This window comes from Mustela erminea, chromosome X (assembly GCF_009829155.1).
Source record: "Mustela erminea isolate mMusErm1 chromosome X, mMusErm1.Pri, whole genome shotgun sequence".
Taxonomy (NCBI): Eukaryota; Metazoa; Chordata; class Mammalia; order Carnivora; family Mustelidae; genus Mustela; species Mustela erminea.
The window spans coordinates 35,822,093-35,848,176 of record NC_045635.1 but is presented as its reverse complement, the minus strand read 5'-3'; the positions used below and the strand labels follow the sequence as shown (position 1 = coordinate 35,848,176).

General features: G+C 41.2%; 2 protein-coding genes across 3 annotated transcripts in view; one reads left to right on the top strand and one right to left on the bottom strand.

Moving 5' to 3' along the window:
• Positions 1-24,220, bottom strand: part of MED14OS (MED14 opposite strand) — a 354,140-nt gene extending 329,920 nt beyond the window's left edge. Inside the window, 3 exon segments of the mRNA XM_032329519.1 lie at positions 18,837-19,010; positions 23,574-23,947; positions 24,032-24,220. Of these exon segments, the coding sequence (XP_032185410.1) occupies positions 23,735-23,947; positions 24,032-24,220 (402 nt within the window). The 3' untranslated portion in view covers positions 18,837-19,010; positions 23,574-23,734.
• The window catches only part of MED14 (mediator complex subunit 14), a 72,264-nt gene continuing 70,336 nt past the window's right edge, over positions 24,157-26,084 (top strand). For both annotated transcript variants that reach the window (XM_032329518.1, XM_032329517.1), the window contains exon 1: positions 24,157-24,471. In XM_032329518.1, coding sequence (XP_032185409.1) covers positions 24,257-24,471 — 215 coding nt within the window. In that variant the 5' untranslated portion in view covers positions 24,157-24,256. The remainder of the gene's footprint in view (positions 24,472-26,084) is intronic.

Sequence of the window (26,084 nt, the reverse complement as noted above, 5' to 3'; positions counted from 1 at the left end):
ACCTCCTTCTTTGCCAGGGGTCAGATCTGCATTATGATCTGAAGACTCTTCCCACCTTCTGGGGCTCCTGCCCCTTTTACACTAAAGGCATTCCTCCCAATCGATCTCTTACATATCCAATCCCATCCTAGCTACTACTTCTCAGAGGACCTTAACACATAAGGATTGAAAACTAGACCAATATAAGATGTATCCAAGTAATAAAAGCCTCAGTCCTACCCTCGCCCACATCTTTTCTTTTCCCTCACCACAACCGCATTCCTACAGATGTACTTTTTATCAATTTTTTTGTGTGCCCTTTGAGTTTTTTACAGAAACATACTATCAATACATAGTCTTATTTTCTTCTTTCTTATACATAAGTTACCTTACTGTAACACTGCTCTGGGTCGTATACATTTTATCTTCTAGGCCTCTTAAACTTTTAACAGTATTTTCAATTTTTGTGTCACTCTACACCACAGAATTTTGGAACATTTCCTTAAATCGATTTTACAGGTCATTTATTCTCTTTTTATCTGTGTCTAATTTGCTTTTTAACTCATCCTTTAAATTGCTTTTCAGTGGCTGTGTTTTTTATCTTTATATTTCTATGGTTGTTTTTCCTAATCTATCTGTTTTCTTTTCTTTTCTTTTTTAGGATTTTATTTATTTATTTGCCAGAGAGAGAGAGAGAAAGACCATAAGCAGAGGGAGCAGCAGGCAGAGGGAGAAGGAGGCTCTCTGCTGAGCAGGGAGCCTGATGCGGAACTCACGTCCAGAGCTGAAGGCAGACGCCCAACTGCCTGAGCGACCCAGGCATCCCTTGTTCTTTTTTCACAGTGTCTTGCTCTTTCTTACTGTTCTGATTTTTTTTAGGCTTCCAATGATGTAAAACATATGGCTTTTATATTCTCTTTCAAATTTTTATTCTATTATCTTAGTCTGAGAGGCTCTAATCCTTCCATTTATTATGTCTGTTGACTTCTGCTTGTGGTGGGTTGTTTCCTTGTGAGGTTTTATAATTTTTTATTATAAGTTCAACGTGTATGTCTAGCACTTATTTTTGTATGTGTATCCAATGCAATCTGGGCTCTTAGCATTTACTTTTGCCAGGTGTATCAATTAGAGTCAAGTTAGGAGACAGAAACCATGTCAGTTGTTTCAACAGAATTAATACAGAGAATTATTAATGAAGGGTATCTGGGTGGCTTCCAACTATTGGTTTCCACTCAGGTCATGATCTCTGGGTCGTGAGATGGAATTCCACATCAGGCTCTGTGCTCAGTGTGAGGTCTGCTTGAACTTCTCCCTCTCCCTCTGCCACCCCCAACTCTCTTTTTCAAAGAAATTAATAAATCTTTAAAAAGAACCCCAAAGAATTATCAATGAGTTAGTGGTGATTACTGAAAGGATAAAAGAGAACTCTGAAGAACACAGGAACAGCATTGCAGAGAGCAGCCATTAAGTCTAGAGTTGAGGGAGAAGATCTGAGGAATTGAAAGAACACTGTCCCTTCCACCATCCTCAAGCTGGGACTCAGACCTTGGCAGAGAGGGTGGGTTGAATCCACTGGATGGTGGAGAAGTCCTCTGAGGTATAGCAAGTCAGAGCAGGCCCACAACTGGCAAGCCCAAACTGGCAAACAGGGAGCTGCTCACCAGGGTGCTGGAGAGCTGGGGGGCTAGTCAGCTAGGGCTGGCAAGCAGGAAGTTGCCTGTCTGGGTGCCAGGGAACTCCACTGGGCAGGGGGGTGCCACTGGGTTTCCTGTACACTGCTAGCAAGGGGGTCGCCTGCTTGGAATCTGGTGTAAATTGCCAAATGGTAGGCACCACTTGGTCTCTTGCACACCACTGGCAGTTGCATGATAGATTCAGGAAAAGAAAACGCCCCAGACCAAAAGATAAGCTCCTGCTTCTGCTGTGCTCTACACTGTTCTTACAGCACCCTCACCTGACAAAGCGTAACATTATATTATCTGGCCAAGGAGAAATGTTTACAAGGTCCAGTATCACAAAACAGGGCCATGAAGGGTAAATTTAAAGTTTAAGAGCAATAAACTGATAAATGGTACAATCAGGTTCTTCGGGAGGTATCACTGGACCAGGACTAATTTTTTACATTAATTGTATAGTTCAGGATTACCAAACCATGTGGGTAGTATAAATTTGGACTTCAAACCCAGAAGAGGCATATTCTAGGAATTTTTATTTTTCAGGGAGACTCCCTCCCTTCAAAACTTCCCATATAGTATTGCCTATTCATAAAGGAGGCCTTAATACTTTGTGGCAGGTAATTATATAGCCATAACAATATTTATGCAAAAATAATTATGTTTTAGTATTGAAATAATTATGCTACAGATTAATTCAGGTATCTGAAACCTATCTGGAACCCCTCACTGCTAACAGTGTAAAATTTATTACATGAAACAAAAATCCATTGACAGAATAATAGAACATCTGAATAAAATACAAGCACAAAACCAAGAACAACCATAAAAGAGTTAGTGAACTTTCCAAATGGAAGAAATAGCTAATACAGTAAACAGAGACAGTGAGGGGCACCTGGGTGGCTCAGTCAGTTAAGCATCTGACTCTTGATCTTAGCTCAGGTCTTGATCTCAGGGTTATCGGGTTCAAGCCTCATGTTGGGCTCCATGCTTGATGTGGAGCCTACTTTAAAAAAAGAAAACAACTGAACCACCCCCCCAAAAAAAACACACAGAGATAGTGAAAGGAAAGGAATACAGAAATAATGAATGAGATATTATCAGAGTTCAAGATGTCAGTCTTTAGCCACTAAACACTCAAGAACACATACGGATTTTTTACAAAATCCTCCACCTATACACATTATGGTGGAAACTGAGGTCTTATAAAGAAAATCCTAAAAGCATTCAGAGAAAAATTAACTGGTTACCTATACAGAAATGAGAGTAAAATTGGCAACCATGGATGTTATAAGACAATATCTTGCAAGTTCTGACGGAAAACATTTTGATCCTAGAATTTTATACCAAACCTTACTAGCATTCAACCTTGAGAGCTAAATGGAACATTTTTGTTTAGCACCTCTAAATTGTTTTTCCCAGACCCTGACAATAGCAAAATTCCTCAGTGTCTAGACATGTAAACTATTTTTGAAAGAGTTATTTGAAGATGTACTTTGTCAACATAAAAATGAGTCCAAAAGTAAGAAAAAATAAAACAAATCTAAGCCAATATTGCTGCATACTGCAAAAAAAAAAAGAAAGAAAAATCAACAGTCCAACTAAATTCCCAGACGATTTCTATATATGAGGAGCACAGTTAGCAGAGGAAACTGAATGCCTATTAAGGTTCTTGTTTTGTTGGGGTCTGGGGTAGGGTTAGAGAACAAGGTATAGGTATTTACTAATGGTTCATGTTTATGAAAAATACATTTAAATAAGGTAACAGGAATGAAACAAACAGAACTACTCAGTAAATTATTTGCAGCTCTACATTTACATTATGGTCTGTTAGGTCCATCTGAAAACAGCCCCTCTATTTTTAGCATCTTTAATCTCAATTTGATAACGGGCTTTTGGAAAAATACACAATAGCTAACATTTATTGGGCAATTACTTTGTGCCAATACTGGTTGGTTTTTTGTTTTTGTTTTTGTTTGCCAATACTGTTTTAAGTACTTTAGATGTATTATCTCATTTAAGCCTAATAAAATAACTCTCTAAGATGGAGAAAGTCGTCATTACTATTTTACTGGTAAGAAAATTGTGGTACAAGGTAGATACATATCTTGCTCAAGTAAGTCAAGATTTGAACCTAGGCCATCTGGTTTCGAATCTCCTTCTTATGTATTACTTTGCAGCCATTTTGGCAGAGCCTTCAGCTTTACTTATTTATTTAATAACTTTGTGAGTGCCTCTGAATTCCAAGGCCACAGAAGAGGCAGTGAATGAGTAAAGGAGGGAAGCCTCGTTAGAGGTGAATAAGACTCTGTTCCTACCTTAATTTACTCTCTCGCAGCTAGTGGGTAGACAGAGAAAGGAGTATGGCATGGTATTAAAAGAATGGATTTGGGCATCAGATAGAACTGGGGTTGAATCTTCACACTAGCACTTATAAGCTATGTGCCCTTGACCAAATTACTTCATCTTCCTAAGCTCCAGTTTCAACAACCATGGAATGGGAATAATGATAGTATCTACCTCCCTGAGAGGTGGTGAAGATTGAGATGGTCTATGTAAAGAACCCAAGCTATTGTTATTTTAGGCAATAAGAATGTGTCCTTGGAGCACACAGATAATTTCAAGATAGGGAGATTAGGGAACACTTCATGGAAGAAATAATGTTTTGGTTAGGTTTTGAAGAACAAATAAGATGTTCAAATGTAGAAACAGGAAGAGGTCTGTTCAGGCTGAGCTAACAGTACGAGCAAATACATGGAGGCAGGAGAGTAAACTGGGTCAGATCATACAGTACACTAAAGAAAATATTCATAAATAAAGCTTGAACAGTGGCTTTGATTTGTATTTTGGGAAAATAAATGAAAGAAGATTATGAACTCCAGGCAGACAGAACTTCTTTGATCTCCTCCTTAATTTCGCTGCCCCCATGTCCCCCGGAATAGAACTGAATAGCAGAGAAATTACATGTTTATCACATGTGTTGATAGGGGAATTCCATGTCTGTACCCAACCGCTTTTGCCTCCTCCTTGGGTCCATTCTAGAGGCTACAAAAAATCTTGGTTTCCCAGTCTCCCTCACAGCCAAGAGTGGCCATGCTTCACAGCCTGACTAATGAACTACAAGCAGAAATCAATTGGAGGGCCTCTGGGAGAGTCTTGCTTTATTAAAAAAAAAAAAAGATTTATTTATTTATTTGACACAGAAGGGCAGGGAGAGAAAGAGAGAGAGAACAGGGGGAGAAGCAGAGAGTCCTCAAGCAGAGAGTCCTCAAGCAGACTCCCCAGGGCATGCAGAGCCCAAGGTGGGGCATGATCCCAGGACCCTGAGATCATGACCTGAGCTGAAATCAAGAGTGGGCCTCTTAACAGACGGAGTCACCCAGGCATCCCCAGAGTTTGGCCTTATAATGAAAAGGAGGACAAATATCCTGGGTCCAGTTCTTTTTCTCTACTTCATGCCATGTCTGGAGTTGCAGCAACCATCTTGTGACCATGAACTTACCGAGCAAAGGATCCTGATATAGTTAAGATGTTAAACCAATTCCCGGGGCACCTGGGTAGCCCAGTTGGTTAACCAACTCTTGGTTTCAGCTTAGGTTATGATCTCAGGGTCGTGGGATCGAGCCCCATGTTCAGCTATGAGTTCAGCATGGAGTCTGCTTGTCCCTCTCCCTCTGCTCTTCCCTCATATCACACTCTCTCTAAAATAATAAAAAAAATCTTTTTAAAAATTCCCCAGCAGCCACAAATCTCCAGACACCTTGTTATGTGAGAAAAATGAACTCCTGTCCATTGCTGGCCACATTGTTCTTGCAGCCAGAATCATTCCTAACTGATACAATGGAAGATATTCTGGCTTTGAGAATTTTAAAAATAAAGGAGAACTAGTTTTTACTCAGGCAGATTTCCACTTATTCTGTTTTTCCCACGTCAGTGCCCACAGTCCTAATGATTTTGAAACCTAATCTAGTATTTGGCTGAAGTCAGACCAGATCTGGGAAAGTCTGTAATGGGCTGTGACAACTACATACCAGAGACAGATGGGTTTACTGTTCAGCAGCACTATTCATCAATGCAGGTTTCTGCATGGTCTCTTGAACCTATTTATTATTTTTTCTATCTGCAAAAGTGTTCTGTTGTCAAAGAGAAAATACTTTGGCACTAAATAATGACCTACAATATCAGAATAATTGAACTCAACATCCATAAAGAGGAAATAATTGACTGGTATGGAAATTCAGCATGACAGAACTGTTACTTTGCTGCACTGGGGTTGCACTTCTCTGCAGTGAAAAAATTGTCGTGCAATGATTCTAGCGAATGATAAAAGCTCAACCCAGTATCAGATTTCAAGGCATAGATTTATCCACATGTATTTTTATATCTTGGTGGCCCTCAAAATCAGATAGTTTGTGTTTAATATAGTCTAGGTTATAATTCAACAAATACATTTCTGGTTGTTTGAGTGAGCAAAAAGATAAAACTGAAAAATTAAGAAAACACATATAAATGAAATTACTGAAGAATCAAGAACCTCATAATATTTGGCAATCTTATTTTGTGCCTTTGGTTTAGTGAATAGGCTGCTATACCACTACCTACCTCTCGATAGTAACTAATTCAATAATCTTTTGATAACATTCAGAGGGACTAATTTTCGTGTCCTTTGTAAGTATCAAATAAAAACCAAAGCTATAATTCACATTTTCTTGAGGAGCATTGTTTTCTCTCTAAATTTTGCTTTTGGCTTAGAATTTAGAGTGGCCTTCTCTTTTGGCTCATTCTCTCTTGTTCAAAAATCTCTAGAAATAATGGGCTACAGTTTATTGAAGTAAAAATGTATTCTTTTATAAAAAAGAATTAATTAGGGGTGCCTGGGTGGCTCAGTCATTAAGCGTCTGCCTTCGGCTCAGGTCATGATCCTGGGGTCCTGGGATCAAGCCTCGCATCCAGCTCCCTGCGTGGTGGGAAACCTGTTTCTCTTTCTCCCCCTCCCCCTGCTTGTGTTCCCTGTATCTCTGTCAAATAAATACATAAAATCTTCTAAAAACAGATTTATTCATTTAAGAGAAAAAGAGAGAGCATGTGAGCTGGGGGAAGTGGAGGGGAAAGAGAGAATCTTCAAGCAGACTCCCCGGTAAGTGCACAGCCTGAGACGGGGCTCAATTCCAGTTCCCTGAGAACACAGCCTGAGCCAAAATCAGGAGTCGGACACTTAATCAACTGAGCCACCCAGGTGCCTAGTAAAAATGAATTCTATACAAATATTTCCATCAGTTTATGGGAGCGGTAGTTACCATAGGTCTCAAGCATCCTTACATTGCCTTGCTAAGTGCTCCACACTAAGGCCTTACTATCCCCTGATACTGACTAGTTTCTATAGAGTCACACACAGGTTAGGCAGGGTAACCAAAAGATGACTACCATGTAATGGTTTGCTCCCTGGGAATGCGGACCTGGCTGGTTTGATGTTTGCTACAAAACATGCTGGGTCTCTCAGCTGTGGCACAAATCACTATGTGTAGCTTCTTATGTCACCTCAGAAAACTTGGGGACACAGGAACTGGCACTGCTATGCTGATGCTCCTACTGTTTGCTGTGCTGGACTAAAATGTCTCGTCTTGTTTTATCGAATCTTGTTGCCTACTTTTTTGACATCTTTGGAAGTAGGAGTTTTACTCTGTTAGCCCCATGAGACTACTAAAAAGAAATCTACAGTGCAACAAAATTAGGTTAGTCAACCCACTGCAAGGAGGGAGATCATATCAGAGGAACCATGAGACATTGTAACAAATGAAGGATAAGACAGAGACCTTACAGAATTGGGGGGAGTGGAGTTTAGGTGAAATTTAAATGAAGCAGTAGGCTCAAAGCAAGGCAACATCAAAGCAAGGGACCAACATCAGCTCTAAGAGGCAATGTACACCCCTGGATTCCTTGGAATCTACCAACTTAGGATATATGTGCAATGTTGAATCCAGAACCCCTCCTTGAAGCTCTGCACCTACAGTGAAAATTGTAGCTGTTTCTCTAGATCAAAGTGACTCAAACTCTCCAGGCAAGAATGGGATACATTATTTTTAAAGGTATATTTTGAAAAAGCAAAGTTTTTAGAGAATAAAATTTCTCAGGGAGTATGGTGGCAGTAGTCACCCAAAGAAGGTAGTTGTTATGACATTTTATACCTACAGCATGTCCTTGAGAGAAATATTATTTCCTGTTAACTGTGCAATAATTTTTAAACCAAAAATTCAGTTCTACATATTTTTAAACCACAGTAATAATTAACAGTGGTTTGGTTTTTTTTTAGGAATTTAAACTTAAAAATAATTTTTAAAAAACCTTGTCAAAATTATTTAAGAGTTTGCTAGAAGTATAAAAAGTAAAAAGAATATTTTGGGTCTTAACAAAATATGTTCTATGATTGTTAAATAAGCCATAACAGAAACCCTCTGTTATCTCAGCAGAGAATTAGTTGTTTGTTTTACCAAAAAGAAAAAAAAAAAAAGATTTTTTTTTCTATTCTTAGTCGATGGACATTTGGGTTGTTTTCATCTTTAAGCTATCGGGAATAGTACTGTTGTGGACATTTGTGTACAAGTAATTATATACTCACTTTCAATTCTTTTGGGGTACTTATGTGAGAGTGGAATCACTGGGTCATATAGCAATTGTTAGCTTAGCTTTTTTGAAGACCAAACTGTTTTCCACAGGATTTGCACCATTTTACATTGCCACCATCAACATATAAGGGCCCCAATGCTCCACATCCTCACCAACACTTGCTATTTTCTGTGTTTTTATAATAGCCATCCTACTAAGTGTGAAGAGGTATCTCATGGTGGTTTTGATTTGCATTTCCCTAAGATTAGTGATGCTGCATGTCTTCTCACGTATTTATTAGCCATCTGTATATCTTCTTCAGAGAAATGTCTATTCAAGTCCTTTGCACATTTTAGTATTGTATTGTCTGTCTTTTGTTGAGTTGTAAGAGCCCTATATACATTCTGGATACTAGACTCTTATAGATTTATGATTCACAAATTTTCTTCCATTCTGTATGTTGTATTTTCTTTCTTTCTTTTTTTTTTTTTTTTTTAATTTTTAAAGGGGTGCCTGGGTGGCTCAAATGGTTAAGTGTCTGCTTTCAGCTCAGGTCACGGTCTCCAGGTCCTGGGATCAAACCCCATATCTGGCTCTCTGCTTAGTGGGGAGTCTGCTTCTCCCTCTTTCTCTGCCCCTCCTCCTGCTCATGCACTCGCTCACTCTCTCTCTGAAAGGAATAAATAAATTTTTTAAAAAATTAACAAAAATTTTAAAATTTATTTTTGTTTAGAGATAGAGTGCAAGCTTGAGTGGAGGAGGGACAGAGGGCGAGAGAGAGAGAGAGAAAGTCTTTAGTAAGCTCCCTGCTCAGCATGGAGCCTGACATGGGGCTCCATCTCACAGTCCTGAGTTCATGACCTGAGCTGAATCGAGAGTTGGATGCTTAACCAACTAAGCCATCCAGGTGCCCCTATATCTTCACTTTCTTGATAGTGTCCTTTTGATGTGGGAAAGTTTCTAATTCTGATGGAGTCCACGGTATCTCCTTTTTCTTTCACTGCTTGTGTTCTGATATCATATTTAAGAGTCTGTTGCCAAATCTAAGGTCATGAAATTTTTACCCCTATGTTTTCTTCTAAGGGTTGTATAGTTTTAGCTTTTACATTTGGGTCTTTGATCCATTTTTGAGCTAACTTTTGTACATAGTATAAGGGTCCAATTGCATCCTTTTGCATGTGGATATCTAGTTGTCTGGCACCATTTGTTGAAGAGATAATTCCTCCCTCATTGAATGGTCTTGGCACTTTTGTCAAAAACCAGTTGGCCATAAATACACAGGTTTATTTCTGAATTCTCAACTTTAATCCATTATTCTACTGTTGCTTGCTTGTTCAGTGACTTTTTAAAAAGATTTTATTTATCCATTTAACAGACAGAAAGATCACAAGTAGGCAGAGAGGCAAGCAGAGAGAGGAGGAAGCAGGCTCCCCGCTGAGCAGAGAGCCCAATGCAGGGCTGGATCCCAGGACCCTGAGATCATGACCCAAGCCGAAGGCAGAGGCCCAACCCACTGCGCCATCCAGGCACCCCTGTTCAGTGACTTTTCTAAACTATTTTTGTAAAGGCTATATTCTTTCTCACATGTGGCTACCTAAGCCTCTGTTCTATTAGCTTTGTGATCAATTAGTGTTTTAACAGTTTCCTTAAATACCAGAAGAGAAGAAAGAGGAAGAGCAAGGGAAGGAGGAAGAAGAGGAGAACAAGGACAAGGGGAAGAAGGAAGGCAAAAGAAAAAAATAAACTACTCTCTCAGTCTTCGTGGATTGGCTCAATATGGGAGCACTTCTCTAACGATTAGCCAGGCTCATTTTCAACTCTGCCTTAGCCCTCACATCCTGCTTGCTTGGAGCCTGAAGTCCAGCTGGAGGCAAAAGCTTAGATCTTTTGAGGTTTTTTTGAGCATTCATCTAGTCCTGGCCATATATGTGGACTTCTTGATTCCCAAGTACATGTGGGAGCTGCCAGGAGTCCTTATTTCCCCATGCATCTTCTTTCTTGATCTCTTCCCAATTAGGCCTATGATCTGTTTATTTGTCATCCTGACTGTTGTCCCTTGCCCCCAGGCTGTTACAGCCAATACAAAGGCCTTTAAATACTTTGGGCAAAAGGGCCTTGGGAAGCTGCCGGTGGTCCAGGAATGCTCTGAGTTGACAGAAACAAAGGTAAATGTTGTGCAGGTCCTTTAGAGAGCCACCAGACAAATCTAAACCCACAATTACAATTACGTAAGAGTAAGGTCCATATTGCTCTCTTGGGCACTAGCAACCTGTGCCTAGAGTGCGAGCTGCTGTCCTCCTGGGTGCTGCCAATCTAAGGTATGGAAACTATATGTGGGCAATTTAAAATTTCACTGTGCTCTCTTTCCATAACTCAGCAGCTTTTGTCTTCACCAAGCTTTCCTCTGGTTGTTCCAAGTGTTTGACTAGATTCTAGAGTTTTGCAAAAGTCGATTCTGATAATTTTTGCCAGCTCATTACTTGCTTCTATGGAAAGATGCAGCCCTGGAGTTCTCTAACTCTGCCAATGTTCAGTGACACCACTCCTTAATATACCTTCATGTGAATGTGTTTGAATGTAAATATATAGCAATGTAAATTGACAATAAAAGTAAAGACTTTAATTTTAAGAAATAATTATTGTTAACATATTAAAATGTATTTTTTAAAGATCTTATTTACTTAGAGCTAGTGGGAGGAGAGGCAGAGGGAGAAGGAGAGAGAATTTCAAGCGGACTCCCCACTGAGCATGGAGGCTGACGTGGGGCTCAATTTCACAACCCTGAGATCATGACCTGAGCTGAAATAAAGAATGGAACACTTAACTGACTGAGCCACTTAACTGAGGAGCTCCTTAAAATATGTATTACACTGAAATCACTATTTTAATAGACTAGTAATTTCTGTAAGTAACAAACAAGTAATATCTATTTTCCTGCATGCATATTCATATTTTATGTAATTATTATATTTTGTATAATTATTTTTATTATCTCCTTTAATCTACACAGTCAACTTTTTTCTCCAGACCCAGAGAAAACTAATAGACAGGAAATCAAGAACCTTCTAGCTAATTTTCCCTGCATACACTTTTTAAATTATATTAATAAATTTTATGGGGCAAAATAAGCACGTGTCAGTGATCTAAAGCAATGGAATGTTCCATCAACTTACAACAGTTTTGTACCTTATATGAATGAGAGTAAGTTGAAACTACATTTAGTGACCAAAATTTTATATCTTTTTGTACATGTATCCAAAGATTATTTGTCAATGAATTCAATCTAACATTTAGAATCTAAACAGATGTTAACTAAAGATCTGGATACAAGATGTCTGATAAACTGTCATCTGGAGAAACATCGTTTTTTATTTTGTAATCTTTAACATTTTGTGCAAACAATGAAAATGTGTTTGTTCCATAGGACCAATATAAGAAATTAGGAAGTTTAAATAATGAGAAATTTAGCATTAGTTATATAAACTAGAACACTGACTTGCATTAATTCTACAAATTCTACAATTCTACAAATTAAAACCAAGAGAAGACATTCTTCTTACCTGTAACTATAGTAAAAAAAAAAAAAAAGAACTACTTACTTTTCATATGTTTTTTAAAGTGAAAGAAACAGTTTATATTTTTTCTTTCTTCTTCATAGACATTTATGACTACCTGTACCAGATATACCTAGAATATGCACCTAATGACAAAATAATTTTTCTGATTATCTTTAAAATTTCCCCAGTGAGGTAAAGAGAAAAAAGAAGGAGCCAGTTTCAGAATGAAGTTAGCATTGTAAAAGCTAAACACCCATTTTGACATATGGTTATATACACCTTCCCACAAGAGTCATTAGAGGTGTTTTAATGAATAACTTGGGGTCTTGATAATTTTTCAAGTCATACCACTTGAAAAGTCAGTACTTGCTAATACTCAATATATGGAAAAATAATGTGATTTCTCTTTTTTCAGATAGGACAGTCTCCTTGTGAGTTTGTTTCCTTTTTTTCTAAAGCACCTCTCAGATGAACAATCTTCCTTATGTCAAAGTTACCTAAGGTGGGCACTACAATTCCAAATTATCCTCAGGGAAGTTACACCAGAAGTTAGGAAGTTTGTTAGCAAACAACTCCCTGAGAAATTACCTGACACTCAGTTAAACATAAAAATATCACTCACAAATGACTTGGGCCCTTAGCTCTTAAGTTAATCACCTCAGCTGCTCATTGGAAAAATCAACAGCCTCCTGGAGGGCAGAATATTTACAAAGATCTCTCCCAAGGCCAATTTCCCACAAGTCCTCAGACAACATACAAGATGATGGACACGCAGTACACAGAGGATGGTATCAAAGGACATATTTCAGGGATGCCTGGGTGGTTCAGTCAGTTAGGCATTTGCCTTCAGCTCAGTCATGATCCCGGAGTCTTGGGGTGGAGTCCCACATGGGGCTCCCTGCTCATCCGGGAGTCTGCTTCTCCCTCTCCCTCCACCCTTCCCCCAGGTCCCCCACTTGTGCTCTCTCTCAAATAAAGAAATAATTCTTTTTTAAAAAGACATATTTCATCAGAGGACACCAAAGTCTGATCGGAACTCTAGAATCCTAGGATGGGATAACAAATCCGACACCAAAGGGCCAAAGAGATCATCAGAGCCCAGATTCAGTGCAAACCCCATATTATCAGGGAAAGAAATGCCTCAAGTGGAGGAGATGCAAGGGGTTGCAGATGTGCGCATTATTATCACATGAAGGGTCCTGGTCCAGAGCAGTGATGGTCTTGACCATACCTCTGTAGAAACTCCAAGTTATCCTAGCCTTATCAGCCTAAGATCACCAGGGACAAACCTGTAGTCCAACAAAAATCAGTTTTTGTTGAGCCACTGTGGTGAGGGACAAACCTGTATTCCAACAAAAATCAGTTTTGTCGAGCCATTGTGGTGAGGGACACCTGGGACCGCTTTGGCTAACGAGCGGAGAGCTGTTAAGAGCTGGCTGGTATGTCAGCGTGCTGAGGGATCAAAGGTGAATGGCAGCAGCTAGGCTGTCTTATGTGCTTCAAACTACTAGGTAGTTGGGACAGAATTATGCAGTCAACAACGTTCGCTACTTGGAACTTCGGTTTCAATGACTACATTATGGTCAAACCAGATTTCCCTAAAGCTGATAAAAATTCCATGGAATACCATAGAAGCAGCTTTTTAAAGCCTGAGTGCTGTATGTGTTCCAGAATAACTAAAAAATGGACAGAATGAGAGCCCCCATGATGAGCCCCTCACTTCGGAGAATGGCTGAAAGAATGTTGTGGTCTGCCCCACTCCTGCCCCAGGTGGAAGACTCCACTATCTTTGCTTTTAGTACTTGGAGGACCTCTGTGGTAGACGGTGGTGACACCGAGCCAACAAATGCCTGGGATAAAGATGGGCAACCCAAACAAGGCAAAGACTCTGCAATGTAAGACAAACCTAAGGAAAGGAATATCAAACTCCCTCCCCAAAGGGACCCATAAGGCAATGTGGATATGGCTGTTCAAGCAGGGGCTACCCACAGAGGAGATCAATAAGGGGGAGGACCAAAGAAATGTGGTTCCGATATTGAGCCACGTGGGGAGGAGCAACAGACAGCTGTCCACTCTGCTGGAACTGAAAGTGCGTCTATGAAACCAGATCCCTCCACAGAAATCGTTCTCTCTACTGGAGTAACTAAGAAGCCAAGTGGCTGCCTTACAACAGATTCCTCCTTTGGCACCTTTACTGCTTGGCTGTGAACTATGTATTCTGATTTAACTGCCTTTAAGGAGAAAAGGGACTGAGGATGGGGGTTGGGGTTTCTCCACTCCCAGGGCAGATCAGAGGCCTTAATCTCTAATGAGGGCAAAATGAGGTGAAGGGAGGGCAAGGAAGCAGCATAACAATTTTTATGACTCACTCGAATACCAGTGCTCGCTCACAGCCATGCACTTGCCTGGCCAGAATCAGAAATGAAGTAATATGAGGAAGGGAATGAACTGCAACCACCTGGGTCTGGCTTTTTGGACCCTTGCTGTATACCTCTGGCGAAGGGAGACTGCTTGTGCTCGGGGGTTCTGGACTTGCTGCCACCCTGACACCTACCCACGACATTCCATTTGCAACACAGCAACCGGTCTGCTATTGGGTGGGCACTTGGAGAGACCGAGCATCTCACACAGTACTTCCGGGTTACACTGCACCTAGATAGCATCCTCTTAGGTTGCCTCTACTCCATGCTGACAGTCAGAAAGCCACAACAGTCTTTTCTTATTTGATGAAAATGGCAGGCCTAGCCCCACAGGTGCATCCTCCTCACATGAAGATACTGCGGCCAGGGGCGCCTGGGTGGCTCAGTGGGTTAAAGCCTCTGCCTTCAGCTCAGGTCATGATCCCAGGGTTCTGGGATCGAGCCCCGCGTCGGGCTCTCTGCTCCACGGTGAGCCTGCTTTCTCCCCTCTCTCTCTCTGCCTGCCTCTCTGCCTACTTGCGACTTCTCTCTCTCTGCCAAATAAATAAAATCTTTAAAAAAAAAAAAAAAAAGATACTGCGGCCACAGTTTAAGGGGCCACGGTAGCTCCCCCTCCTAGATCACTCATACAGGCAGCCTCCAGCTATGTAGGGACCCCACTCCTGAGTGTCCCTGAGGATGCTCGGGCTTGGCTTACTAACTGCTCAGCCAAACTAAAAGCTGACGATGTGTCCTAGGTGGCAGCAGCTGTCCAGCCCCAACAGCTCTGTTAGAAACACTGCAGTGTGGACTGGTTCAGTACAATGGGCCAAACTGAAAGCCATCACCCTTGCCCTAGGCAGTACTGCTGAGGACCACCCATGTTATATTTTTCCTGACTCTTGGGCTGTGGTTAATGCCTTAGCTCTCAGGTCAGGCACCCAGATGATGACTGACTTGTGTAGTAAACACCCTTCTGTGGGGCTATGAACTCAGAAAAGCCATTGCTATAGCCCAACAGGGCATCTATGTAGCCCATGTGGACACTTGTAGAAAGGGTCTACACCCAGGAGAGACTGAATGCAGCCATATGGCCCATCAGGTTTCCAAGGGGAACATCTCCTTTGGAACACCTGAGTAGGGACGGTCAGGACTGAAAGGATGGGAGCAACGGGAGACTCAGTACTCCCTATTTATGATTCTACCCTGAAAATCTCTAGTCCCTCCTCTCTTTTTCTCATCTGGTCCTAGTTCTTGGGAAGGCTGACTGGTTTCATCTTAAGTTGGCAGTTAGACCACAGCGGGGAGGTGACTACAATCTTTGCTTCTGCTACCACTTGGTTTCAGTTGTTGGGGGGGTGGAAAAGCACTGACCAGGAGGAGAACAATCAGTTGGTGAAATTCACGAGCCCTAGAATATTCCTACAGTGGCCTGCTTGATGACAGAGGACATCAAAGTTCCACCAAGTTCTCCCATGGTGCCCATCTGAAATGGAAGAAGGTCTGGGTGGAGGTGGGAGTTAGCTGAGTGAAGAGAGACATAGTGGCTACTGACTTAGACCAATGAACTAGATGGCCATGGAAGGAGAACAATAACCCTGATACCTGATGGTGGGGCACCTTCATCCCTACAAGGCGTGTGTGAGGGGTGGGGAGAAGGGGTGGGAACATGTAAAGCTTTCTTTTCCCCTTCACCCAGTACTGCAGTATCACAAAATAGTCACGTGGTTCGTATGAATCAAGCAGCAGCTGCAAGTGACACCATGAGCCTGCAGCTGGGTTTGTCATCCCATCCCTGTTGTATGAACTCATGTGGGCTTGGCCATATGGAACTATTCTGCTGTGCTGGACACCCTCAAGATGGCAGGGCTATTCAGCTCTGCCTGGTACCCTAACAAACTGCTCGGCTGGGCCTGACATCTCAGCTCTCTCCTCATGCCTGCAAGAATGTAATCTTGTTTCAATCTGACTGCTAAGAGTTAAGGAGTTGAACCATGGGCCCCAGGCTTCTCAGTTATGATGCAGCTCACTGAGCACAGAGTCTCCATCTGGCCCCGTCACATCATGCCAAGGGACTTGGGGGCATGAGGACCAGAGTTGTCATGATGGTACCCCTGCTGTCTGCGGCACTGAGGCTCACTCTGATCATAAGTTCTACTTTTGGCACCTATGGATGGCAGGTTTACTCCTCGAAGTCAAGAGGGCAGGGATCTTCCCTAACAAAGACAGAACAAGGCAAGATAAGATTTTTATCTCTTAACGGAAAGTATAACTATATTCTAAGTGGGTTCCTTCTTCTTTCTATTTATTTTTCCTTTGTTCACCCATTAGAAATTACTCATTTAAAAAATGATGAATTTTACAAAGAGGTATCTGTACCTCCATGTGCACTGTGACATCATTCACAACAGTCAAGACATGGAAACAACCTGTCTGTTGATGAATGAACAGATTTTTAAAAACGTGGTATCTATTTTTCTATACATACACATAAAGGAATATTATTTAGCCATTAAAAAAAGAAGGAGGGGTACCTGGGTGTCTCAGTGGGTTAAAGCCTCTGCCTTCCGCTCAGGTCATGATCCCAGGGTCCTGGGATCAAGCCCCTCATCGGGCTCTCTGCTTGGCAGGGAGCCTGCTTCCCCCTCTCTCTCTGCCTCTCTGCCTCCTTGTGATCTCTGTCTGTCTAATAAATAAATGAAAATCTTTAAAAAAAAAAAAAAAGAAGGAAACCCTGTAATTTGGATAAAACTTTGATGGCAATATGCTAAGTAAAGTGAGTCAGACACAGAAAGACAAAGATCATACTGCATGATCACACTTACGTGTGGGAATCCAAAGAAGCCAAATTCATAGAAACAAAGAGTAGATTGGTGGTTGCCAGGGGCGGGGATAAGGGAAATGCAGAGATGTTAGTCAAATGTTATAAAGCTCCAGTTATAAAATGAATAAGTTCAGGGGATCTAGTAAACAGCATGGTGACTATAGTTAACATATGTTGTATATTTGAAGTTGCTAAGAGAGTAGATCTTGAATGTTCTCACCATAAAATTTTTTTAAAAAGTAATCATGAGGTGGAAAAAAGACATTGAATTTTAGCACAGCTAGAAATTTTTAAGATTGTATATTTGGATAAGTTTCTTTTTCTTTTCTTTTCTTTCTTTCTTTCTTTTTTTTTTTTTAAACTTTTTGGAAACATTCTTCTTTCAAGGCCTGAAACCAAAGTTGTTAAAATATTTGACACTTTCATCTATTTTACAAGCAGGTATAATTTTAAGTTTCCTGATAGTTTTTTAAATGTTAAACACTCTATAAATTACACAAATGTTTTAATAATCTGAAAGATGGGGGTGCCTGGGTGGCTTAGTCAGTTAAGTATCTGACTTAGGATCAGGTCATGTTTCCAGGGTCCTGGGATCAAGCCCCACATCTGGCTCCCCACTCAGCAGGGAGTCTGCTTGTCCCTCTCCCCCTCCCCGTTTGGGCTCTCTTTGTCTCTCTCTCAAATAAAGTTTTTTTTAAAAATCTGAAAAATTAAATATATATTTAATTTATTACATATATTATAAAGTATTATATACAACTTATTACATATGATATATTAAAAATATATATAGTAAAAGATTTTAGTTGTTTATTTGAGAGAGAGAGAGGGAGCACAAGCAGGTGGCAGGGGCAGAGGGAGAGGGAGAAGATTATCTGCTGAGCAGGGAGCAAGATGTGGAACTTGATCCCAAGACCCTGGAATCATGACCTGAACCAAAGGCAGATGCTTAACCAACTGATCCACCCATGTGCCCCTCAAATATATATTTAATTTATTTATTATTATATAAACATATATATATACATATATATATGTATATATATATATTAGAAGCTATTGACTAGGAAAGAAAACGATCTGGACCTTTAGTTGACTACCTGTTTTCAATTTTTCAAAACTTTTCATTATGCATATTCTCACACCCATAGAAGAGAAGGAACAGAGGATGAGGAATTTCCATGTATCCATCATCAACTTTAATAATTCTCAACATGGGCACCTGGGTGGCTCAGTCAGCTAAGTGACTACCTTCGGCTCAGGTCATGAGCCCAGAGTCCTGGGATCAAGTCCCCCCCCCCCCATCGGGATCCCAGCTCTGCGGGGAGTCTGCTTCTCTGTCGGATCTTCTCCCCTCTCATGCTCTCTCTCACTCTCTCTCTCTCTCTCTCAAATAAATAAATAAATAAATAAATAAAATCTTTTAAGAAAATAACTCTCAACATGTTGCCAACTGTATTTCATCTATATCTGCCCACTTTTTTCCCCTAAAGTGTTTTCACAGAAATCCTAAATGCTTCATTTCACATGTAAATATATGTAAGTCAATCTTAATCCCCAAAAAAGGAATGCAATATAAATAGAACTACAGTGTATAGATGAAAGACTATACCTGTCCCATTCATTCATTAGGCCAGATAGTTACACACACTATGCTTGGTGCTGAGGCTATCAGAGAGAGAGCTAGATGAGTATAGAAAAAAACAGTAAGTTCAGAGGTTATTAGATGAAAAAACAAATGCAAGAATTATTACTCCTATGTGATGATGATGGTAGTAATTAATACTTATAGATCACTTACTGTTTGCAAATGTTAACTCATTAATTCTTCACAATCATCCTCTGAGGTAAATACTATTATTACAGATGAGGAATTTGAGACCCAAGAATTGAAATAACTTGCTGGAGAGCATTCAGATGGTAAGTGGTCAAGCTAGGATTTTAACCTAAGTGGTCTGATTCCAGAGGCTGTGCCCTAAGGAAAAAAAAGAGAGAGAGAAAAGTCTACTTTAATCTTCTGGTAAAAACAATGTTATTTGTTCACCAAACCATTTCCATTTTCTACCTAGGCACACAAGAAGACTGTATTTCTCAGCTCCCTAGCCTTTTTTAAAAAATAATTTATTATTGGGGCACCTGGGCAGCTCAGTTGGTTGAGTGTTTGACTCTTGGTTTCAGCTCAGGTCATGGTCTCAAGGTCATGAGACTGAGCCCCACTCAGGCTCTGCACTCAGCGCAGAGCCTGCTTGTCCCTCTCCCTCTGCTCCTCTCCCTATTCTCTCTAAAATAAATAATAAAATCTTAAAAATGAATTTATTATTTTAGTATAGTTGATATACCATGTTACATTAATTTCAGGGGCACAACACAGCGATGTAACAATTTTATACATTAAGCTATGCTCACCACAGTAAGTGTAGTCACCATCTGTCTCCATATACATTGTTATATTATTGTCGACTACATTCTCTATGCTGTACTTTTCATCTCTACAATTTACAACTCGAAATTTGTACCTCTTAATCCCCTTCACCTATTTCACCCGTCCCTCACTCCCTGGCCCTCACGGCAGCATTATATATAACAACCAAGTTATGGAAGTAACCTAAGTGTTTATTGATAGATGAATGGATAAATTAGATGTAATATATATACAAGGGAATATTACCTAGGCATAAGAAAGACAACATGGATGGATCCAGCTCCTAGCCTTTAAAAGGGGCATGTGACTAATTCTGACTAATGGAATTTGGGTGGACATACAAAAATCTCGCTGTTAGAATGATGGCTTTCCAAGGTAGAAGGAGCCTGAACTCTGGGTTACTGCTTAGAATAGTATGGGCCTCTCCATCAGGTACATCTTTCCTGAACTTTGTGAGCACAAGAAATAAACTCTTACTTTACTTTGTTAAGTCACTGAGATTTGGGGGGTTGTTATGTTGGCTTGTGTAAGTTATACTAACAGAAACATTTTACTTTAAACTTTAACAACTTATGAAATCTTTAAAAATCCTGAAAAGTACAGAATATATTAACAATCATCTCTCCCTACCCAGATTTAATAGATATTGTCACATTTCCTTCAGGTATTTCTTTAGTAAACCCATTAAATATAACAAAGAGCTAATAGCCACAAAGCACCACCTCACCTCTTACCCCTCTCTGTAAGTAACTACCATCCTGAAAGTGCTGTCATCATTTACACTGTTTACTTTAACCATAATATATGAAATTATACAGTGTTATTTTGTGTGCTTCAAAAATGGACAGAACTAAGAAACAAAACAAATGAGCAAAGTTAAAAAGAGAGACAAAGCAAGAAATAGACTCTTAAGTATAGAGAACAAACTGAGGGTTAACAGAGGGGAGGTGGTTGGGGGGGATGGATAAAATAAGTGATGGGGAGTAAGGAGTGCGCTTGTCACAATGAGCTCAGGGTGATGTATAAAATTGTTGAATCAATGTACTGTATGCCTGAAAATAATATAACAGTGTATGTTAACCATACTGGAATTTAAATTAAATTTTAAAAAATAAAAAAATAAAAATGGATAGAAATGGTATCAAAAAGATTGCTGTTTTCATTCAGCATTGTTTTTGAAATGTATCCACATTGGTACATGTAGGTCTCATTCCTTCATTTTGACAGTTGCATAGAAATACAGTGTTTGGGGCACCTGGGTGGCTCAGTAGGTTAAGTGACCAACTCCTGATTTCAGATCTCAGGGTCCTGGCATTGAGTCCTGCGTCAGCTCCACATTCAGCTGGGAGTCTGCTTGAGGATATTCTCTCTCCCTCTTCCTCTGCCCCTTCCCCTGCTTAAGAGTGTGCTCACACATGCATGTGCTCTCCCTTTCTAAAATCAATGTTATCTTTAAAAACAAAAAAAGAAATACAGTAATTTATTTAGCCATTCTTCTACTGAGACAGGTAAGATCATTCATGCAGCTTGGCTTCTACAATAGGGTAATGAAATTCCTTATATATTCCTCATATCATATAGTCAAGGGAGGCCTCCCTGAGGATTTTCTCATTTGTGCTGATACTGGAAGGATGAGAAGCCAGCCATGTGAAGAGCTGTGAAATAAGTGCTTCACATATCTGAAACAGTGGACAAGCCCTAATACTACAGAAAATAGCACGTACTACAACCAGTGAGGTTACAGGTATAGTAAGTGAAGGAAAGAGTGGCAGGAGATAGCAGTGGAGAAGCAGGCAAGGGTCACTCCGTTAATGGCTTTGGAGACCACAGTAAGATGTTTGGGTTTTCTTTTATAGGCAAAACAATTAAAGTGTTCTCATTTTTTCTAGGTTGGTCAGGCCATAGTCACAGTATCATGAGTTCTTTTCCTCAACTTTACCATGAACTGAGCAACTCTTGAATGAATTCAGTTACTGCTTTTGCTCTCTGTTTTGGAGGAACTGGCTGCAGTATCTCATAAAAAGAAAGAAAAAATTACTTTTCAATTTCTTTCCCATTCGTTTGTGTCTGAGGGGCATCTGTATGCTTCAAAATGAAACTATATTTGTCACAATTTCATTTTTCCATCAAGAGAGCTTACAAGGAAATGTTATTTCTCCATATTTTGCAATCAATTTCTTTTATTAAAATCAGACTGACTTCATGAAAGATGTCAAGTGTTGGGGCCAACTGAATAGCCAAGGAAATATCATGCTACTAGTTCTGAAACTATCTGAAGTGTGACAGAATCTGGTGATGACCAAATAGAGAAATAATTGAAAAATATGAAAGAATTATGTATATATACTACAGTGCCAAACATTGTAGTGTAGGCTTTAAAATTATAAATTATACGATTTCCAAAAGTGATATGGGTGAGTCATTCCGTTAGTAACTCAGCCAAACATGCTAATATTTTTCTCCTTCCCCATTCATTTCTTCACCAGCACTTCCTATATATGTCCAGTGGCTATACTATCAGGTTGTGAGGTGGGCTATCACCTCTTTAAGGAGCTTTCATTTATATAACCTCCCTTATTGCCAACAATTCAAGCATTGCACCTCTCAAGATTCTATTCTTTGATCTTTGCCCTGTTTTCCTTTAGAATATCCTTTTTAACAAGTACTTTTCAGTTTTTAAAGAGAGCTATTGAAACTCACAGAAATTTCAATAGAATCTAATCTGATGGATGTGGGTGAAATTTTCTCTATTCTAAAACCACTCCATCCAATTAATTATTTTCTTTTATTTGCACATTGGTTGTACTGCTCTAGGTAGAACCTTATTGCCAAATAGAATGTATACCAAAAGACATGGTGTATAACTATGTTTAATATATGCAATAAGGCAGAGCTAAAATTCTATCAACATCACACAGAATCAGAATCTGAGGATTAGAAAAGCTCTTAAAGACCATCTTGTAGGACAACCTATCTTTCCTGTACATGTGGCCACCGGCTTTTTTTTTTTTTTAACTCAAGTCAATAGTTTTCAGAAAGGGGGGGGGGGGACTTCAATAAAACAAATCAAAACAACTGCAAAAAAAAAATGGTACCATTCTAGCTAACACAAAAATGTTTGTTCCCTGGAGTGACTTGCATGGGGAGGAATAATAGTCTCTGCCCTCCAGCAACTGCACCTGTAAGGGGTTTTAAGTACTCCTAACGCATTTTGATGAGTACCATGATGATATTGCGTGTAAATGTCATTTAAGGCCACAAAAGAGGGAGCAAGTGACTATACTCCAAAGGTTACACCTTCGGAAGACAGGTGAATGGCTTTCAAGAATGACTGAGAATTACACAAGTGGACAGTAAGAGTATTTTAACCTTAAAGAACAACAAGGGCATCTCCTGGAGGAAATCTGCGAAAGGATGTTTCAAAAAAGGGTCGCAGCAACTGACGCTTATTAACAGTGGATTTCTACCTTAGCTGCAGGAAGAAAGCGTCTAAAAACCTCGAACCCAGACCTCACGTCCGACCACTTAAAGCTGAATCCACGAGCGTGGCACAAGAATTTTTTAAAGCCCCGCCCCCCCCACGCCCCGCGATTCCAACGTGCAGAGTTGAGAATCACCATTTTTCAGCAGGAAGCAAAATACTAAACGTGGATTTTGAAGGGGAAAAGTGAAGGTAGGGCACAGAAAAAGAACCCTGGGAGGGCAGGGCGTCTACCGCAAGAGCAGGAACAAGAACCGAGTGAAAGCCAGAGGTAGAAGATTTAAGGGCTGTTTCTGTGGTAGAACTCCCAGAATTTCGGGGTCGGTAACGAGAGCGGCGTATGTCCAACTCCATTAAAGTGAAGTTATTCTGCCAGCAGCCCTGCTCTTAAACCCCATCATATTTTCTCACATCTTTTCCCACAGTTAAGAAAAAAAAAAAAAAATGACGGATACGTTTTCTATCCCACGAAAGGCGCATGAGCAGACTGTGGGAGGAGCAAAGATCTGAGAAGCCACAAGAGCGGCCAGAGCCGCTACAATTTCTTCGCGATTCCAAAACCACAACTCACGAACACCTTGGGAAGGAGCCTCCCCAGCAGTATTTGCATCCCACTGGGGAGCGCTGATAAATACCTCAGAGTAAATTGGAGCCTTTTAAGCACCGAAGGGCGGCGAGGGCAAGGGCGGGGCAACTACTGACGTCCGCGGTGACGTTGCCGGCTCCGCCCTCACACCCGCTTCCGGTGACGCGCGGCCCCCGCTTCCGCTTTCCCGGCCTGCGCGTCGGCCCCGCCTCACTCCCACGCGCCCCCAAGCGTCACGGCGCCGGATAGCCGGAGAAAAAGCACAGGTTGCTGTCGGAAGTCCCCCTGCAGGTTCCCCTTCCGTTTTGCCTAACGACTTCCGCTTTGGGCCGTCAACATGGACGCTGCGGCTGCTTGCCGAAGCGGCCTCTGATCCGTTGTGGAGGCGCAGCTTCTCTGCAGAGGCTGCCCCGCTTCCCCGCCCTCCCCGCCTCCCCCTCCTCTCCCCACCTCCCTCCCCACCTCCCCCCCCCCCGCATCCCCCCGCCTCTCCCCGTCTTTCCCCGCCTTCCCCCGCCTTCCCCCGCCCCTCGCTCCAGTCGCTGGGGCCGGCGGGCTCGTCGCTACATGGGGGCGGGCCTCCGCGGCCGGCGCACGGCTTCCTGTTCGGAGGCGGCCTGGCGGTAGGCGGTGGCGACTCTGCCCGCGCCCACTTAGGCGCGGTGACCGAGCGCCTGGGAGGCTCGAGGGCTTCATCTTGTGCCGCTGCGCCAAGCCCGGCCCTGCGCCGCCATGGCCCCAGTGCAGCTGGAGAACCACCAGCTGGTCCCGCCTGGAGGCGGTGGCGGGGCCAGCGGTGGTCCCGCGTCAGCCCCGGCGCCTCCTCCTCCCGGAGCCGCCGTAGCGGCGGCCGCAGCAGCCGCGGCCAGTCCGGGCTACCGGCTGAGCACCCTCATCGAATTTCTTCTGCACCGGGCCTACTCCGAGCTCATGGTGTTGACGGACCTGTAAGTGCCGCGAAACCCATGCCTGCTCCCCAGAACCCTCCCTCCCCCCGCTTCCCGCCCAACCGGCTTAGAGAGGCTCGCACCTCCCCACGGGGCTGCTGTTTTCTCCTTTCCTTTGGGCTACTTAGTCTAGAATTTCTGAACTCTTGGGCTCAGAGGAGGTGGAGGAAACGCTTTGCATTTGGGGTCTTTCTGGAGATGGAGCAACGGAGAGTGGTTAATTATGTATGTTGTTAGACTCACTGAAAATTCTATCTTTGGGGGTTTTGCTGGAGTTACAAGCAGAACCCTATTGATTTCTTGGTTGGAAGCTTTTTAGCCGAAAGCCCAAGATTAGGGTTTAGGAATACATAATGTTCGAATTCCTAAAGACAGGAAATCTGTTTTACAGATTTAAAATTTACATTTTAAATTTAGGTTGTAATTGTTTCTGCCAGAGTTTGAACTCAGGAGATCTATTGTGTATAAATTAATCCAAAAATTTGGTTTGCTTTTTTTCCCTGAAATGTTTGAGAGTGTTTGAAGTCTTAACGCGTTTAGCGTAAGTAAAAGGTTTATTGTAACTGGTCTTCTGTTACTGTTTCTTTGAGTATGAAGGGAGTTTGTAAATCAAGTTACTAGTGAAATGCCTTGGGACATGATTAGGTTGTTAATCCCTTCAAAATAGGATCAGAATACACTAATTTTCAGTGTGTGAAGAAAAGACACTATAATATTTGGGGGGATATATACCTTAAGTACTGTTTTTCATTTTAAAATCCAGGTTCAGAAAAAATAAGAATTTTAAGTTTTTACTTAGTTTTTATCTTTTATCTTGTTACACTGCAGATCAGTGTTTTCAGTTGTATACATTAAGACGTAGATATTGGCCTGTAAAGTGGCATAGTAATTTGTTACCTGAGACTTAAAATATTTGTTTGCAGATGACTGAAGGAGTTAGAATAGGTTCCACTTATTCCTGTAAAACATTCTCACATGGTTTTGACATGTGGTACTTTATCGAATGGAACAGAAAGAAGGCTTCCCCGTCTATTTAAGAGAAACTTAAATAGCTGTTGTGATTAGGTGTCATTGTAGCAATATACTTCTCTGAACGAATTACTATTGGATTTCATAAAAATTTAAGAGTGTTCATGAAAATTTTTCATATATGTGAAGATCACCTACCCAATGTATAGCTATGGAAAAATGTTGAGAACTGCTGTCAATGATTGTGTAATTTGTATAATTTGTTCTTTCATAGAGGATTTGTAGAAATTTTTTTTTTAAGATTTTATTTATTTGTCAGAGAGAGGGAGAGAGGGCGAGCACAGGCAGACAGAATGGCAGGCAGAGGCAGAGGGAGAAGCAGGCTCCCTGCCGAGCAAGGAGCCCGATGTGGGACTCCATCCCAGGACGCTGGGATCATGACCTGAGCCGAAGGCAGCTGCTTAACCAACTGAGCCACCCAGGTGTCCCGATTTGTAGAAATTTTTGAATTATATTGTGCTCTTTATTATACAACTTAGTTATGAAGAATGTCTATTTTGTTGCAGTAGAATAAGTGTATAGTTTTAATCCTGCACCCTTTATGTGATGATGATTCCCATACTTCTGTCTGCAGCAGAGACCTC